Raw genomic sequence first — 18481 nt, 5'->3', positions numbered from 1 at the left:
CCTGACTTACCTATGGCCTGGGTCCAGTGCTGCTCCGAGGCCTCGGGTGGGTGCACTGCCAGCAGCAGCCATGGCCTCCGTGATGGCGCTGCTCAGTTAAAAAGCTGCCAGTCTCTGATTGGCAGGCAGCTCCCAGAGGGCAGGACTTCTATCGCCAGGATCCTCGATCCTGTGGTAGGCCCTCCACTGTCCACTTAAGTGCCTAATTGACACTTGATTCAGCTGATGTCCCCCTCATCGCCTGGATAAAATCCCGACCATAGAGTCAATACAGAATCAGTATGGCATAGAGCAATCCAGACAGTTCCATTCCCTCACTCTATTCCCATCGACCTGGAACTCTGTGTCCCATCCAATTTCCGTTTGAAATCATTGATCGTCTCCTCTTCGACCACCCTCGTAGGCAGCGAATTCTAGGTCATTACCACTCCCTGTGTAAAAATGTTCTTACTCACATTCCTCCTGCATTTCTTGCCCGAAACCTTAAATCTCTGTCCCCTAGTCCTTGTACAATCAGCTAATGGGAACAGCTTTTCTTTGTCTACCTTATCTAAGCCTGTCATAATCTCCCCTTGCTCTAAGGAGAACAACACCAGATTTTCCAATCCAACCTTGGAGCCAAAATCTCTCATCCCTGGAACCATGCTGGTAAATCTCTTCTGTGCCCTGTCTCGAACTCTCACATCCTTCCTTACGTGTGGTGAGCAGAACTGGATGCAATACTCTAGTTGTGGCCTAACCAGAGCTTTATAAAAGCTTAATATAACTTCCCTGCTTTTGTACTCAAAACCTCTATTTATGAAGCCCAAGATCTGTGATGTTTTTCTACTTTCTCAATATGTCCTTCCACCTTCAAAGATCTATGCACTTGACCCCCCAGTATCTTTGTCCCTGCACACTCTTTAGAAATGTACCATTAAGTCCATATTGCTGCTCCCTATCTCTTCTGCCAGAATGCATCACCTCACACTTCTCTGTATTAAATTCTGTCTGCCACTTGTCTGCCCATTCTGCTAGTCTATGTCCTGTTGCAGTCTATTTGTAACACGCCTCCAAGTTTGGTATCATCAGCAAATTTTGAAACGTTACTCTCTATTCCAATATCAAAGTCATTTAAAAATATATCAAAAAAGCAGTGGTCCTAGCACTGAACCTTGGGGAACACTGCTGTCTACCATCCTCCAGTCTGAAAAACAACCATTTACCACCGCTCCCTGTTTTCTGTCCTTAAGCCAATTTTTTATCAAAGCTGACACTGGCCCTCCAATTCCATGAGTCTCAATATTGTTAACCACCCTTTTATGTGGTACCTTGTTAAATGTCTTCTTAAAATCCATAATAGACCGAGGTCATTCAAGGGTGATGTCAGGAAGCACGTCTTCACACAAAGGTAGTGGAAATCTGGAACACTCTTCCCCCAAAAAGCTGTTGAGGTAGGTCAACTGAAAATTTCAAAACTGAAATTGATAGTTTTCTTTAGGCAAGGGGATCATAGGATACAAAACCAAGACCCATCGATTCAGTTAAGATACAGATCAGCCATGATCTAATTGAATGGTGGAATAGGCTCGAGGGGCTGAATGGCCTACTCCTGTTCATATATTCCTACATTTCTATGTAATAGTGGAGTTGGGCATTAGGTTTTCTGATGAAGTTATTCGGAACTATCATGATGAGTACCATGTCACGTGATCAAGGATGTGTGGCATATAGTGCTGGGTGTGTGGTGCTTGATACAGGGTATAAACCAATATGTTCCTAAGTATCTTCTTTAATCCATGAGCAATACCATGGGAGCTCAACAATATACTTATATTTTTCGACAAACTGTCTGCACTTTTACTATTGCTTTAAATATGGATTTAATGTCCACATCAGAAAACAGTTTTTGAAAAATACTTTCAAATTTACTTTTTATGTTACAATATTGAGACAATCAATCTCCTGGCTCCTTCTGTCTCCTTCCACCTACATTCTGAGTTAACTGGAGACTCGACAGTGAGTTTGCCAGACCTCTACGGGACCTGATGCTTGGGATTCACAGTCAGGTGGAAAGGAACACCTTGTGGTTCTATTCAGTTCATTAAAAGGCAAAATTGTAACTCTAATTAATTAAAATTAATATTAGTTATTATCAGTTTTTGAACTAAGAAGTGGAATAACAACAGATTGGTTATCAATGCCACAATTTCTCATCCAATTCCTCTAACAAAGTAGAAAGAGAGTCCAAATATTTAGCAGTGTCTTATTAAACCCGAGCTGCTAATGGACACTGCACTTCATGCAGGTGCAACAGGCGGTAAAAAAGGCAAATGGTATGTTGGCCTTCATTGCGAGAGGATTTGAGTACAGGAGCAGCGATGTCTTGCTGCAATTATACAGGGCCTTGGCGAGACCACACCTGGAATATTGTGTGCAGTTTTGGTCTCCTTATCTGAGGAAGGATGTTCTATTAGAATGAAGGGTATGTAGGTAGTTTGATCTTAGAGTAGGCTAAAGGGTCGGCACAACATCGTGGGCCGAAGGGCCTGTACTGTGCTGTACTGTTCTATGTTCTATGTTCTTGCTATAGATGGAGTGCAGCAAAGGTTTACCAGACTGATTCCTGGGATGGCGGGTCTGACGTATGAGGAGAGATTGAGTCGGTTGGGATTATATTCACTGGAGTTCAGAAGAGTGAGAGGGGATCTCATAGAAACCTATAAAATTCTAACAGGACTTGACAGGGTTGATGCAGGAAGGATGTTCCCGATGGTGGAGGTGTCCAGAACCAGGGGTCATAGTCTAAGGATACGGGATAAACCTTTCAGGACTGAGATGAGGAGAAATTTCTTCACCCAGAGAGTGGTGAGCCTGTGGAATTCACTACCACAGAAAGCAGTTGAGGCCAAAACATTGAATGTTTTCAAGAAGCAGTTAGGTATAGCTCTTGGGTCTAAAGGAATCAAACGGTATGGGGCGAAAGCGGCACAGGTTACTGAGTTGGATGATCAGCCATGATCATAATGAATGGCAGAGCAGGCTCGAAGGGCCAAATGGCCTACTCCTGCTCCTATTTTCTATGTTTCGATGTTTCTATCGTTAATGTCAATAAAAACAAAAGACTTGCATTTATATAGCGTCTTTCATGACAACTGGACGCCCCAAAGTGCTTTACAGCCAATTAAGTATTTTTGAAGTGTATGTTGTAATGTAGGAAATGCGGCAACCAAGTGTGCACAGCACGCTCCCACTAACAGCAATATGATAATAACCAAATAATCTGTTTTTGGGATGTTGATTGAATGATAAATATTGGCCAGAACACTGGGGATAATTCCCCTGCTCTTCTTCAAAATAGTGCGATGGGATCTTTTATATCCACTAGAAAGGGCAGTCAGGACTTGGTTTAATGTCTCATCCGAAAGATGGCGCATCCAACAGTGCAGCACTCCTTCAGTACTGCACTGAAGTGTCAGCCTTGACTTTTGTGCTCAGGATTTGAACCCACAATCTTCTGACTCATAAGTGACAGTGCTCCCAATCAAGCCATAGCAACAGTACTAATTAATATTGAGTAGACAAATTCGGATGAACAGAAAAAAGTTGTTTGCATTTGTCTATCAAAATTTCATAATTTTAACTAATTATCAATTGATGTTGACTTTTCTACATAGTTATATGTGAACTTCTACCTATTACATATAGTAGTATGAATATGATAACTGCATGATTTTTTTTTCTAGTCATTTCATACCCCTTTAGCTCTCCCCCTAGCATGCACTATTCTACAGCTAAAATGGAGAACTGGTGCCATGTTCCCAGTGTCATTCTGTGGCAAGTAACAATGTCACAAATGCCAATCTGTAACAGGTCACAAAGAGGTGAGTGGCACAAATTTAGAACTTTGCTCATTCCCTCTTACTGTCTTTCCACAATGGCGCATCTGGGGTGGTGAAGGGGGGGGGGGGTGCGGGTACGGCGGGGAATGAGGGTGGTAATCAGGGACTGGAGGCCCATCCTATCATCCAATGGCACAGCACATTGATCTATGCATCGTCATCAGAGGCTGCCACATAGATAAGGTCTGTTCCATCCAAGGAAAGATTTAATCATTTCTAAATGTAGGTTTGTGTCAGTGGAATATTTAGTCTCTAGTTGACTATATTGCTTCTGTATTATTTGAAGCTATGCTGCCTAATATTTAATACATTTTAAAAATTACTGACAGTCATATTAGGTGATTATTTTATACAGTATTCAATAACCAAGTCCTTTAATAGTCACACTTTTAGGGAAGAGAGGAAACAGAATAGGCACAAATTATGATTTCCAAGACGTTGATGACTTTTTGGAAAGCAATCATTATATCTTTAGGTGATAAAATTTACTGAACTGTTCATAAGTGTATGTGTCTCTTTAAACATCCCAAAAAAGCAGGAAAATATTAAATAGAAATTAAAAGAATGAACTGGTCTATGGAGAATATAAGGCTCGAGTGAACTGGAATCAAATTATCTAAGCAAGGAGAGAAAACATAATGAAACTGAAAAAGCAATTATCCAGGCTACTAATTGTGATTTTTACTGCAACAAACTTCAAAGGTGCATTGTTAAAAAAGAAATCATAAATCCAGAAGAGCCAAGACCCATAATGTAGGGATCACCAAGGTTAGAAGAACAGGATTATGTAATGGTTATAGAATATTAAGGTTGGGTTTTAAAAGCCTGCAAATTGTAGGGGAAGGGAAGACTGAAAGATAGGGTGTTGCACAGGGAAAGAATGAGATAAAACAAGAGATGGTACGATGAGCCTAAATTTCACAGAGCAGCTTCAGGGTGGAGAGAGTGCAGGCTGAAGTGGATAGCCCCCAAAAACAGGCGTGAGGATCACGATGCATGATTAACCTACGCCCATTGATTAAAATGCAGGCAGCATGCCAATTTCACGCTGCCTGCTCATTACAATGATTGCTGGGTGCAGCCAACGACAGCCATGCTGCCCTTTAGCTGCATGCATCAGCAGGGGGCCCACAATCATAACTCCCCAGCACCACTTAAAGCTAGCTTACGCTGCTTAAAGCTAGCCTTCACCTCCTAAAGAGGAGATGCATTATGGCTGGAGCAGGTGCTGGCAGTGATACAAGAAGTGAATCTGATCTGGGAAGCAATGAAGAATGACACAACATGAGAGAGAGTGGGTTTCAAGATTTTCAGACACTGGACTGAAGGCCTTGGTGGAGGAAATGGAAAGTATGAGAGATATCCTCTATCCATAAGATGCCAGAAGACTTTCCATATGCACACTGAAAAGACAATGGGAGCAGACAACCATGGAGGTCAATGCCAGAACTGTCCTGAGGACCTGAATACAGTGCTGCAAGAAGTTCAATGACCTCACATGAGTGGTAAAGGTCAGTGAATGCATCTTTAAATGGTATATCCCACCAACTGCACGACTAGCCTCAGACACTCCTCAATTCACCACACCCCCATCACTCACCTACCAACAAACTCTATCAATCAGGACTCATACCTAACTTTCATATCTTCCATCACACCCTCACACATTTAGTGCTATTGCAAGCCTCATACCCACATCTCACAGCTTGCACACACTGTTAGTTAGTCAGCCATGATAGCTGCATCTCCCAAACAGATTGCACAACACTCACTGGCACACTTCCTTCGCTTTTTGCGGGACATGGTAGCACACAATAAGAGGCAGCAGGAGTTAAATGGAGTGGGACAGGCACGCCTGCATGTCCTAACCCCCATGGAGGAGACTGTGCTGGCAATTATCGGAACAGCAATTGGGGAGGCCATGACCAGCAGCAAGGCTGAAACCATTGAAGATGTTGGTGTCCTCATACCTAATTCTCCTTCTCAAAACCCATTTCCTCCTCATCCCACAATCTCTTCTGACTTACAAGTTGCAGATGGTCCAAGCCTGCATCTCTTACTTTCCCTCCCTCCCCATAGCACAACCTTACCCTGTGGCTTTCTCCTTTCAGATACTCAAGAACTGCAACCTAGCCAAACAGTGAAGGAACAGAAAGACGAGAGTGATGCTGAAGACACACTGTCACTCAATTTCACACTTATGGTCAACCACTCCGATACTGACACTGCATATAATTTAGAGGATAGCATAGAGTCAGGATCTGTATGTAGTAAAACACTGGACATGAGTTGGTTGCAGCCAGGGCAGGGGGCAAGGATAGCACATGCGCCGGCTCTCTGGAGGGTAAGGTCGCACATGGGTTCTGCTGCAGATGACTCAAATGAGGACTTCGATGGAGCAGCATACAGAAGAATACTGATGTGTATGCACAATGAAATGATTGATGTGTTACCAGACCTTCCAGAAAGTCTGCTTTCAATATCAAGGAGCATGGAGGAGTCTGACACCAATATGTCACAGGGCTTTGAGCAAAGTTTAGAGCCCATCCCTTCCAGCATGGAAGTGGTGGCCCACTCCATTACCACACTTGTGGACCCAACCATGTGGCAGTGTCTGATGGCTCCTGTCTCAGCTTCCATTGTAGCACAAGCAGCTTCCACCATAAGTCTAAGTACTGCAGTGGAAGCTCAGAATGACGTCATGCAAGGTCAGCTTGCTGTCTTACAAGCACAGACTCCTGCCATCATGGATGCGATACCAGTGTTCAGAGGGACTGGCAGGGCACAGCTCTCCAGCAATCTGTTCTCCTGAAGCATCACCCCAGGAGAGTGGCAGTGGCTCCAATTCAGTACGAACCTGCTGATCTCTCTCAGGATGACAGCATTCATTCTACCACCCCGACACTCTGTCAGTGCCCTTACTCTTGCCTGTCAGCCAGCCAGCCCAGTCTGCTGCCACTCAGGCTGAGATGGTATGAGGATGAGAATGAGGACAGGGAAATGCACAAGGAAAACTAGCAGAAAGGGAATGCACAAGGGTGATTAATTGACTTTTGTATGCAATATGACATGATTTAATTTATAAATTTGGTTTGGAATGTTTCTTTGGTGGTACCTATTATTTTTGTATCGTGGCCAGGACGACAATGTGATTATCAGTGACAGAGGAAAGGTCAGGAGTGTAGGACTGTCGGTGAATGTGGAATTGATGTTACAGTTATTGGTATCTGAATCGAAGCAGCTCTTGATGTACAGCCCGGGCAGAAAGAGGCTTTCTATGTTGCCACCTCCCTTCCTCTTTCTCCTCTTCCTCCTCCTCTCTCTTCCAGCAGCTTGTTCTGCGTGGCCTCTGTTCATTCTCCAAGTCATGCAGTATTCCAAGAGAATGCCTACCAGTGCACCCATGTGTGGGAGCAACTGGTTTGAGCAGCAGCCTTGAAGTCTGGAAGAAGTTCTTCACCACCTGTCACACCACTCCCTGTAGACTTTTATGACTAGAAACATCTATGGAAAGCACCAAATGCTTGTAGAATCATATCAACAGCCAGAAGAAATCAACCAGAAACTAATCTGTAAGTATTTGATGATCTCTTCAAATAGCACTGGTGGTGGGGGGTGAGGGGTTGGGTGGGGGGGTGGGGGTGGTGGTTCTTCCTACTACTTAAAGCATGTTCATCCAAGGGGGATGAATAGGGGGAATCAGCTGGAGGGTTGAGCTCCAAAATAGAAGTATTGGGGTCATATCACCATTGCACGCTGATTGACTTCATGATTTGTGTGCTCTGCATACTTCTGCTGGATGTTAGCTGTACCCACACTAATGCCTCCATGGCAGATGTGTGTACACTGCATCAAAAGCCATTTTGGTCCCCAATTTTGCATCCAGTGTGCTGGATTTAATGCCCCCCTCCCTCCACCGAAACGGGTTTGGAGGTGGGGTTGCCTTGGAATTGTGACTGGAGGTGAGGAGCGGAGGGCTTGTCGCAACACAATTATGTCGGGGCAGGATAGGCCGACAATGGCCTTCCTGCCCAGAGGCCCTTGAGGCCTATTATCAGCCACTTTCAGGCCTCTTCCCGCCGCTGCTGCTGGGATTAAGCCAGCGGCAGTTGGGGGAAGGGCTTCCACCTCAAGGGCACCCAGTGAAACGAGGCAACCCCTCGGCAGGCCCAGGTGTGGGCTCTCCTCCGTAGGCAATCTGTAGCCCATGGAGTGCCCCCACTGGCAAACAACCCACCACTTTGAACCCTTCGCCCCCTGCTCTCAATGCCCATTCACCGCCAGGGCCTGCCGGTCTGGCCCCGGCGACCCCACCTCACTTACCTGAGGTCTGTGTCTCCAGTGCTGGGCCAGGGTCCAAGGCCTCTTGCAGTACCAGCATTGGCCACAGCTCCCAGTGTCGCTGCCGATACTACTGAACTGCCGGCCCTTTGACTGGCTGGCAGTTCTTGGAGGCAGGATCCCTGACTTTAAAGGGATGGGGATCCCGACACCAGGCTGTTAATTGCTCAGGTGGGGGTTCTCCAAATGGCCAAGGCGTGATTCTCACCGGCTTTTCGGCCCGGCGCTGGGAGCCCCGCCAGCGCGACTAATTTCAGCCCAGTCTGTGGACAGTATATTTGGAGCTAGGTGGCAGAGAGAAAAAAAAATTCAGAAGAGCATTGATCATAATGGTATCAATAAAATAAAGACACAAGAAAGAATGCAGTGGAGATTAAGAACAAGAGTATTTTTGAGAGTGCTGTTCAATTAAGAGATTAGTTGCATTTGTGACCCTTGACAAAATGTTGGTGAGCAGCATTAACATAGCATGTCACAGCCTTGCAAAACATTTAACAGAAATATAAAAGTGTTAAGTCGAATTAGTCTAATGCATTTCCTGCTGAAGTATAACAAAAACCTGCAGCGATAGTCTGTCAGTTACAACACTGGCCTCATAACCATTAGTTAATTTGTATTACTATGGCAATATCAAAAGTCATACTGTCATATTTGCAGCACAAATCTATGTTAAAGTTGAATAATATTTTTGTATTGTGTTGTCCAGGCATTGGAAGTTTTTGTCAACAACAATTTGCATTTTTACAGTGCCATTAACATTGTAAGACACCCCAAAAGCACTTCACAGGAGTGTATCATTTGTACCATAACTTGAGTAAAGCTGTTGTTAATTATGTTTCACACAAAGGCATGATGTAATGAAAAATATATGATGTGTGTGTGTGAATACAGTGGTATAAGTGGATCTGGACCAATAATCCAGGGAACGTGAGTTCAAATCCCATCACTTCGAAAATTTGAATTCAGTTTTAAAAATCTGAAAGAGACTTTTGTTGCATCAGTTTGGACTGAATTCAAATTCTGTTCCCAAAAGTGAAGGGGCTTTGTGCTGGCCAACAATGTCATAAGGCCCCCAAAGTGTTGTAGTTTCTATGTCATATTGTCTGTTGGGGAAACATTTGCAATCTGAATGGGGTTCTTTGGGGTTTATATGTAATCCCAATCTAACAGGCAATCCCACTGTCATCAGCAATTCACTCTCAAAGGTTTCATACTCAGTCTAATATGTATGAGCCACTTTTATCACGATGGGCAGGATTTTGGGTTTTGGATCAGGACCCTGACAGCGGGGTCAAATCAGGGTCACAAACCCACACTGTATGGGGAAGAGTCACCCGCCATCATTTTCCACGAATTGACAAATTAGTGGCCAGAGCATGGGCTTGACGTCCAATTAAGAACTGTGGGTGGACTGTCAAAGCTGTCGGACCGATAAGAGGCCCTCCAGCACTGAAGACGCATCAGCCAGCTGTTCAGATAAGACAGAGAGAGGTGCCCTCTCTCCAACTTTTCAAAGTTTGAAATTTAAAAATTCCCTCAGCAGCCGGTCCACCATTGTGGAGGAGGACTCCCTCTACAGGGTGGCCTATGGCTGCAGCTGAGGCCAGGTATGGGGGAGAGCCTCAAAGCCTGCCTGGAGCGCTGGCACCTGCCTCTGGGATGCCGTCTCCAGGCAGCTAGCCTCGTCCCCAGTGCCTCTTGGGGCCCAGAAGCCAACTGGAAAATTCCAGTCGGCATTGGACAGTAGGCCTTTAGTAGCCTTTAAATACCCTTAATCGCTACCTGCTGCCTGCAAGCGGGTAGCCCTGCTGATCTCATCCTGTCTCCGGGAAAATGACCCAGGCTGGAATGGTGCCGGCATGCGGGTGGCAGCAAGCAAAATTCCATGCTCGCCTCCCTCTTTATGCAAAATCCTGCCCGATGTTTTAGCTCCTGGAATGCCAATTAGGGGAAATATTTCCTCTGGGTACTAAGTGCAACAAAATTGCTTTATAAATCATAAACATTTTTTATGATTTTGGAACACATAGCTGGAGAGAACTATCAGAACAGAAGTAATCAATTTAGTCCATGGAGTGTGCTCTGTCACTTTTTAAGATATTTTTTTAATCTCAGTTCCCTGTCCTTTCTCCATTTCACTCAGTACCCTGACACATAGGAATTTAGGAACACATAAAAGATAGGAAATGCCCCTCTCCCCACTACATCCCCACTCAATTTATTTCTAGATATGGCAAAGAGGTTGGGGAATGGGGGTGATGGTCATGTGATGTCAGGTCCACTGTTACCATGCATGGTCAATTCTGTAGATTCAGTATACTTGATCTGACATGAGAGCATGGAGATTGAAAATGCATTTTTTGTTTAGAAAATAAGATTTCAAAAGAATTTAAATATATTGAGGTGTGGGCCATTGTGGAGTGGTGAGAATGTGGAACTCACACCACATGGAGTGGTTGAGGTGATTAGCATAGATGCATTAAGGGGAAGCTTGATAGGTACATGAGGGAGATAGCTAGTTAGATGGTTATGCTGATAAGAATAGATGAAGTGGGGTAGGACAATGCTCATGCAGAGCATAAACACTGGCCCAGAGCAGTTCAGCCAAATGGCCTGTTTCTGAGCTGTAAAGTTTTGATATATATGCAACCTCTACTAAAAAATTCTGATACAATAACAGTTTTCTTAAATTTACAAACGCCAGAAGTGAAATTCCATCTGCTAATAATTTTATAATTTAGTACTGTGTTTTTTGTTGAAACTAGAGACACGGGGTGGGGGGGGGGAGGGGGTGGAAATTTTATGTTCTCCCCCACATTGGGTTTGGAGGTGGGGAGAGCATATGATCGGGCGGGATGGTAGCAGTGGGGTGGCCCCACCACCTTCTCGCCTCCACCCAAATTAAGTCTGGGACGGGAAGGTCTGTAAACGGCCTTCCCATCACGCTGCCAAGTGAGGCCCTTAAGTGGGCAATTAATGCCCAATTAAGAACCTCATCCTGCCACTGCTGGAATTCGCCCAGCGGCGGGCGGGCCTGTGGCCGCACGGGGAGCATGCCAAGCAAACCAATGCGGGTTACTTGCCAGCTTCGGGGTTGGGGGGGGGGGGAGGGTCCCTTATTAACAGGCACAGTGTCTGAACGAGGGGCCTGGCATTGGGACGTGGAGGGGGCCCACTGAGAGCCAACCCCCTGCCCTTGCTACTGTCTCCCCTACACCCTCCTCCACCGCAACTCCCACCCTGCGAAACCCCTGCTGCTGAGACTTACCTGTGGCCTGGGTCCAGGGCTGCAGGTGAGTGTTCTACCGGCATCGCTGCTCAGTTAAAGAGCTGTCTCTGATTGCTGACAGCTCTCAGCAGGCGGAACTTCTGCGCCGGGGTCCTTGATCCTGGGGAAGGCCCACTGCTGTCCACTTAAGTGCCTAATTGGCACTTGATCTGGTGGGCCTTCCCCAGAGGAGGCGACGCAGGGCACTCACCGGCCCTTTTGCCGATGGTCGTGTCCTCCATCGCCAAGACAAAATCCCGGCCACGGAATCAATCCCTACATGCTTAAGAAGTGATATTTTTCTAATTTATGAAAAATTGGTTTGAGTGTTATTTGTGATACAAAAGATGCGTGTATTTTGAGAGCTGGTATTTAGCAAGTTACAATCACTTGGATATTTATTGGTAACAAGCCCTTTTTTAACATTTGAAATAGCTATGCCCAGTATTTTTGTGGAAACAGATGAAACATAACTCCCCATGCTTCAATAAACTGATGAACTGTTGAAATAAAATCATGAATATAGCATGCATTAATTTTTATTAGAGTAAGGTTGGATATTAAATCAATGGCTTTGTCCAAGTTGCATTGATATATTTATATTCACTGGTGTTTAATAAAATGCAAGGCCATCAAATCCTTTACTGTTGTTTACATTAACTTGTTTTTTGTTGTCTTTTGTTGACAGACCAGCAGTTCTCATGGTCACCTTCACAGTACTTCAATGAAGACATATATTCTCCTTCATCAAGGACCATGAAAGGATTAACTAGTAGCCGTACGCATCCCCAGCTCAGCTCAGCACACACTTGTGGCCTAATGACTGAGGACTGTGAGCATTCTCATGACCATATGCACCATGGCCTGGATTCTAGGCAGTCGTACTTGCTCAGCCCAACTGATAGTTGCCAAATGGACCATCACCGTTGTTCGCCTAGAAGTTCTATACATTCTGAATGTATGATCCCCATGATGGTCGGGGAGCACATGTCAAGCAGTACTTTCCCCAGAATGCACTACACCTCACATTATGATTCCAGGGACGACTGTACCAGTGTCTCGCACACGGGCAGCAAGATTAATCGCATCCCAGCGAATCTGCTGGACCAGTTTGAAAAGCAATTGCCTCTGCATCGTGATGGCTTTCATACACTGCAGTACCAACGAACGTCCACTGCCACCGAACAGCGAAGTGAAAGTCCTGGCAGAATACGCCACCTTGTGCATTCTGTCCAAAAACTTTTCACCAAATCACACTCTTTGGAAGGGGCCTCGAAAGGGAACGTGAATGGCACAAAAGGCGAAGGTCGTCATTCGGATGATCACCATCATTCCCACCATCCTAAACACGGCAAAAGGAGCAAAAGCAAAGAACGAAAGCCTGAGCCCAAGCATAAGTCTTCGATGACTGCCTGGTGGAGCTCAGACGACAACCTAGACAGTGACAGTACTTACCGTACTGCAAGTGCAATGAGCAGACACCACATTGACCATATCTCTCAGTATTATCCAGAAAATATTCAGGGGGCCTTCAGTGATCTCACTTTGAAGATGTCAAAAAGCAACAACGATGTTAAATGTTCTGCTTGTGAAGGATTGCCCATGACGCCTGAGGGGAAATATATGAAAAGAAGCTCCTGGTCCACACTGACTGTAAGCCAGGCCAAGGAAGCTTACCGAAAGTCATCACTTAATCTGGAGAAACCTCTTGTCCATCAGGAAATAAAATCATCTCTAAGGCCATGCCATTACCTACAAGTAAGTGGCTGTCTTACTCCTAAGTACACTCATCTTTTCCGTTATGTTATTGCTGTTCTTGATAGGAATTTAATGAGTGTAATGAAAGTTAGTAATTACTGCACCAACATTACAAGCCACATATCTACTAATCCAGAGATGCAGCATGTTACATGTAATGAGCAGATTATTGACGAACCTCAGATCCAGTAATACATTTTTTAACTAATATTGAGCCTTTGTGACATCTAATTTTAACATCATGCATCAAGCAAATCAAACCATGTAATATGAAGAGATTGATAACTGTGTTAGAATAGTGCAGACACATTAACCAGTTCATTGAAAGTAGTGCACAGAGGAAATTAAATCCCCAGGTTAACACAAGGTGCATTGGAAAGCATTTGAACCTGAAATTGTCTGTTGGCATTTACAGCAACATCCGTAATAGGTAAGCAGCAGTTCTGTTAGACTAGAATGCACTTTAACTTAATGCTGCCCCCACCCCACCTCCATTAAGTAACGTGATGAGAATTCCACCTCAGTTCTGCCATTCATAGCACTTGCTTATTTTGCACATAGACAACTTTTCAATATTCTCGCAGCTCAGTCACACTTTTTGATACAAAGATGTGATTTTTTTTGCACAGTTGGTCAGTGGAAAGCACTCACTAAAAAATTTTTAAATTTGCAGATTTATTACAAACCAGACTGAAGCAGAAAGAAAGTACAAATAAATATTTCAAATACGCTGCATAGGTAAAAATCCCACACACTGTGGAAGAACTATTCTAAGAACAACCATAAAATAACTTTTTAAAGTTATCTGTTAATTGGCATTTTCAGTTGTTTTTACCATTTAGGTTTGGATTGATGCAAGTGTAAAGTCACAGTCTTTGTCATCAAGTTCATTCATTGGTGTAACTTTCAAACTGCTTCACAGCTGTTTGCTTTCCACATGTCAGCAATATGTTATTCAACTTGCTTCTTTAATGACTCAGCTGATGAAAACGGTGAGTGGCTGAGCCCTACAAACTAGAAAGAGCTCAGGTTTGATCCCACAATCTTTGCTTGTCATTGCCTTCTTAGGAGCAACCCTACTACCCCATTGTCCCTTCTTGTTGACCTTTCTGTCAGCACACCTGATGGGAAATAACCTCACAACTTCCTTCCTATCCAGCTTACCCAATCTTTCACTGCCTCATGGGACAGCTAGCAGGTTATCAATCACTCTGTATTTCCCTCCAGAATGTCCATTCATATGTGAACAAGACCCTTGGTCATCCATGGTCATATTTTGAATGATTGCATTGACATCCGAGCTTTGACTTAAACATGGTTCATAGATGACAATACACTTGCCTTTACCAAACACGCCATCTGGCTATAATTTCTACCATTGCCCTGCAAAACTACAATGGTGCTGGAGTGACTCTAATCACCAAGTGCCCACTCCCCCACCCCCCACCCCTGCCAACCTTGGCATCTCCCATAGCCCCTCTACTTCCACAGTCTCTATCACAGATGAAGTTATCTCCAACCATATTCTTGAATACCTTGTCACTCACTCACATTACCCTATCCCTTTCCAATGCCACTTCATTCTGCATCTACCCTTGGAAAAAAACTCTCCACCAATTCACTTACAACTGCATAAATTAGCCATCCATCATCAGATCTGGTTGATCCACATAAAGTGCTATTGATATCTCCTCTGCTGAAATCACATACTGCTCCAGAATCATCCCAAAAAACAAAGGAAACCCCCAATTTTTTCTCTTTACTACCAACCATGTTATTAAATACTGCTTCCTTGAACACCAAGCCAACCCTTAAATTTTCAACATTATATCCCATAAACTAATAAATTAATATTAACAACTCCTTCTTTGTTTGCCATCCAATTGATTACCATGCCTCCATATATATTTTAATCAATAATATTTCCAATTTCTCACTCAGTGGTCCTTTACATAAATACATCAAGCAGAATGGAACTGAGCTGGGCAAGTGTTCACTCCTTGATACGTAGTGAGTTAGTTGATCCCAGATAGGGCTGCATGGAGAGGGAAAAATTCGAGTAATAATCTCAATCACTGTCCCACATACCTATCTGAAAAATACATGTTTGCCTGAGGCTCGTTTACAATGTCTCCCATTGTCAATTTTCTCAAACAACAGACTGTCCATCCTCTCAAATAACACACACTGTCCATTCTCCCAAATAACGCACACAGTCTATCCTCTCAAATAACAAACACTGTCCACTCTCCCAAATAACACATACTGTCCATCCTCTCAAATAACACACATTCTCTGAAATGAGACACACAGTTGAACTTCTCAAATGATCCAAAGTGGCCAACTTTTCAAATAACACTCACTGTCCATCCTCTCAAAGGACGCATAGGGTGGAATCTTACTGCCTTAGTCTCTGATGCAATAGCGGAAACATTTTTGGGTTGCGACCTGACTTCCCGATTAGCAGGCCTTCCCGTTGCTCTTTACCAAAGAAAACCAACTAAGAGCTCTCCTCCAGGCTCCCTGACCAATTCAGGAAGGTGGGTGGAATGACGTGTCCATTCTGTCAGAGGAAGGAATTCTGTTTAAAGGGGCCATGGTATGAGCAAGGAAAACTCAGCAGCACTAGGATTTTTCAGGCTGCAAGACACACAGGAATGGAGAGGAGATCTGGGAAGGCTGCTCCCCGAGTCTCTCACTCTTACCTGGAGGTCCAGCTGATGGAGCTGAGGGGCTGCAGTGAGGTGAGCTCTCCCAAGGATGGGAGGAAGAGGACAACCTCTCCAACCAAGCAGGCCTGGATGGAAGTGACCGAGGAAGTCAGTAGCAGGAGTGTAGTTCCTCTAAACTGGAGACAGTGCACCAAGAGGATTCAGGACCTCAGGACGGCATGACAGGTGAGGGGCCATCAGATGCAAATCCCCACAATCTGACTTGCGCAGAATTCTCCTGCACAGCACTCCTCAGGTCAACACACCTTGCAGCTCCACTCTCTCCCTGCAGGCACCCCACATCCCCATCTGAATAGCCAACACCCACTTTCACCCTCAGCCTACTGTCCTCTCGCACCCATGCCTCACAGTAACCCTCCACAAATAGTGTCCTTCTCTCCTCTGTACACAAGCTATTACGAGAAATCACGCCTCTCTGCTTTTTCTCCTTGCAGAAGAGAGCACACAATTTGGTGAGAGGTAGTGACGCAGGTGGCGAATAGCAGGGGAGGTGGGCCTCCAATGACAGGCACCTTGTCAGCCACTGGCAATGCATGCCCACCTGCTTCACTGGGAAGGCGGTTTTCTTTCAGAAGGCTGCAAATGTTAGCAGCGATCTGCATGAAAGTCTGAGCCTCCTGAGGAACTGGTGCTCAGACATGATGAGAGAGCTGATCCTCTGCCTGTAGACCCTGTGCTGCGGGTCTCGTCTCCTTTCAACTGGATCTTGGTGTCCATCCCATTTGCCATGTGGAGGGGCAGACAGTTGAGGAGAAGGCAACTGTTGCTGCTGGTGTTGCTTCTGCTACTGCTGGAGCAGTTGATGGCGCCTCCTGCCCTTAACTGAATAAGCTGCTGCTATTCCATTCTGAAGGCTGGCAGCAGGGAAGGTGGGTTAAGTGCTTGACAGATGAAGTGTCTTCCAAGTTGGCAATCACCTGTCGAGCAGTGAAAGAAAGTGCTCTCTGAGAGAAGGAGTGCTTTGAAAAGCAGTCTCCCTCCTGGCCATTCTGGAATTCCTCAGTGTAACTAATTAAAGCCTTCGCAGCTTGTCAATTTCACTGAAGAAATTCTTCCCACTGTGCAGTCACCTTCTGCAATCTGTGGTTTGCAGACACAGTGTGGAATTCCTGCACTACTGGGAAAGAGGGAATCCATTCACAAAATTCCTCCTAATTGCCTTTTTAAGTATTTTAATTGGCATCCTGCCAGACCCACAGGGGCACCCCGCTGCAGTCCCAAACTGACCCAGGAAAGCTGGAACAGGACAGGATCACATCAGGATACTGTCCTGTCGTCATTTTTCAGTACGTTCACAGCCCAACCGCCCTGAACCTGACTCCAGACACCCATAGTGTCCATCTTCTCAAATAGCACTGACTATCCATCACATCAGATGACACGCATTGTTCATCTTCTCAACCAAAACCCACTGTCCATCCTTTCAAATGACACCCAACGTCCATCTTTCCTAATAACCCTCCCTGTCCATCCTCCCAAATCACACACACTGTCCATCCATTCTAAAGACACATTTCCATCATCTCAACTGACAACCACTGTCCATTCTTTCCAATGACAGACAATATCCACCTTCACTAATAGTACCCACCGTCCATCTTTTCAACAGACACAAACCGTCAATCATCTTAAATGACGCCCAGTGTGCATCCTTTCAAATAACACACACTGCCCATCTCTCAAATAACACACACTGTCCATGCTTTCATATAACACACACAGTCTATCCTCTCAGATAACATCTTCTCAAGTGACACTCATTGTTCATCTTCTCAAGTAAGATACACTGACCATATTCTCAAAAGAAACATACTTCCAGTCCTCTCATATAACACACACTGTCCAACCTCTTACATAAAACACATTGTACATCCTCTTAAGTAACACACACTGTTCATCTTCTCAAATGACACACACTTCCATGTTCTGAAATAACATTCACTGTTGATCCTCATAAATAAGACTCACTGTCCATCCTCTTAAATAACACACATTGTCCATCTTCTCAAATAAGACACATTAACCATATTCTCAAATAATACACACTTTCCATCCAATCAAATGACACACACTGTCCATCCCCATAAGTAACACACACTTTCCACTTTCTCAAATGATACACACTGTCCATCCTCTCATATAACACAAACTGTCTATCTTCTCAAATGACATTCACCGTCCCACCTCTGAAATGACACTCAGGCGGGATTTTACCAGCAGGGGATAAGTCCCGGCGTTGGAACCAAATGTGGGTCTCTAGCCCACATGGGCGGGTAGTGGGGCCGCAGCAGCAATCTTCCTGGCAATAGCCTCTTAATTGGCCCCCACCGGGCCAGCTGTGCAATTAAGGAAGCTGGGCTGGCTCCCCACACTGTAGGCCCTATCAGAGGGTCGTCAGCTCTACAGCCTCAACAGCACCACCAAGGGAGGTAGCCGCTGCTGAGGCTGCAAGGAGAATGAGAGGGTGCCTCCATTTTGAGGCGCCCTCACAGGGGAGGAAG

At 44.9% G+C, this 18481-nt stretch overlaps 1 protein-coding gene across 1 annotated transcript in view; it reads left to right on the top strand.

Moving 5' to 3' along the window:
- Positions 1 to 18481, top strand: part of dlgap2a (discs, large (Drosophila) homolog-associated protein 2a) — a 1214142-nt gene that overhangs the window by 1010393 nt on the left and 185268 nt on the right. The window contains exon 7 of the mRNA XM_068021937.1: positions 12179 to 13248. Within this exon, the coding sequence (XP_067878038.1) occupies positions 12179 to 13248 (1070 nt within the window). The remainder of the gene's footprint in view (positions 1 to 12178; positions 13249 to 18481) is intronic.

This window comes from Heterodontus francisci, chromosome 3 (genome assembly GCF_036365525.1).
Source record: "Heterodontus francisci isolate sHetFra1 chromosome 3, sHetFra1.hap1, whole genome shotgun sequence".
Classification (NCBI taxonomy): Eukaryota; Metazoa; Chordata; class Chondrichthyes; order Heterodontiformes; family Heterodontidae; genus Heterodontus; species Heterodontus francisci.
Note: the sequence above shows the minus strand (reverse complement) of the source record. Positions and strands in the feature narration are given on the sequence as shown.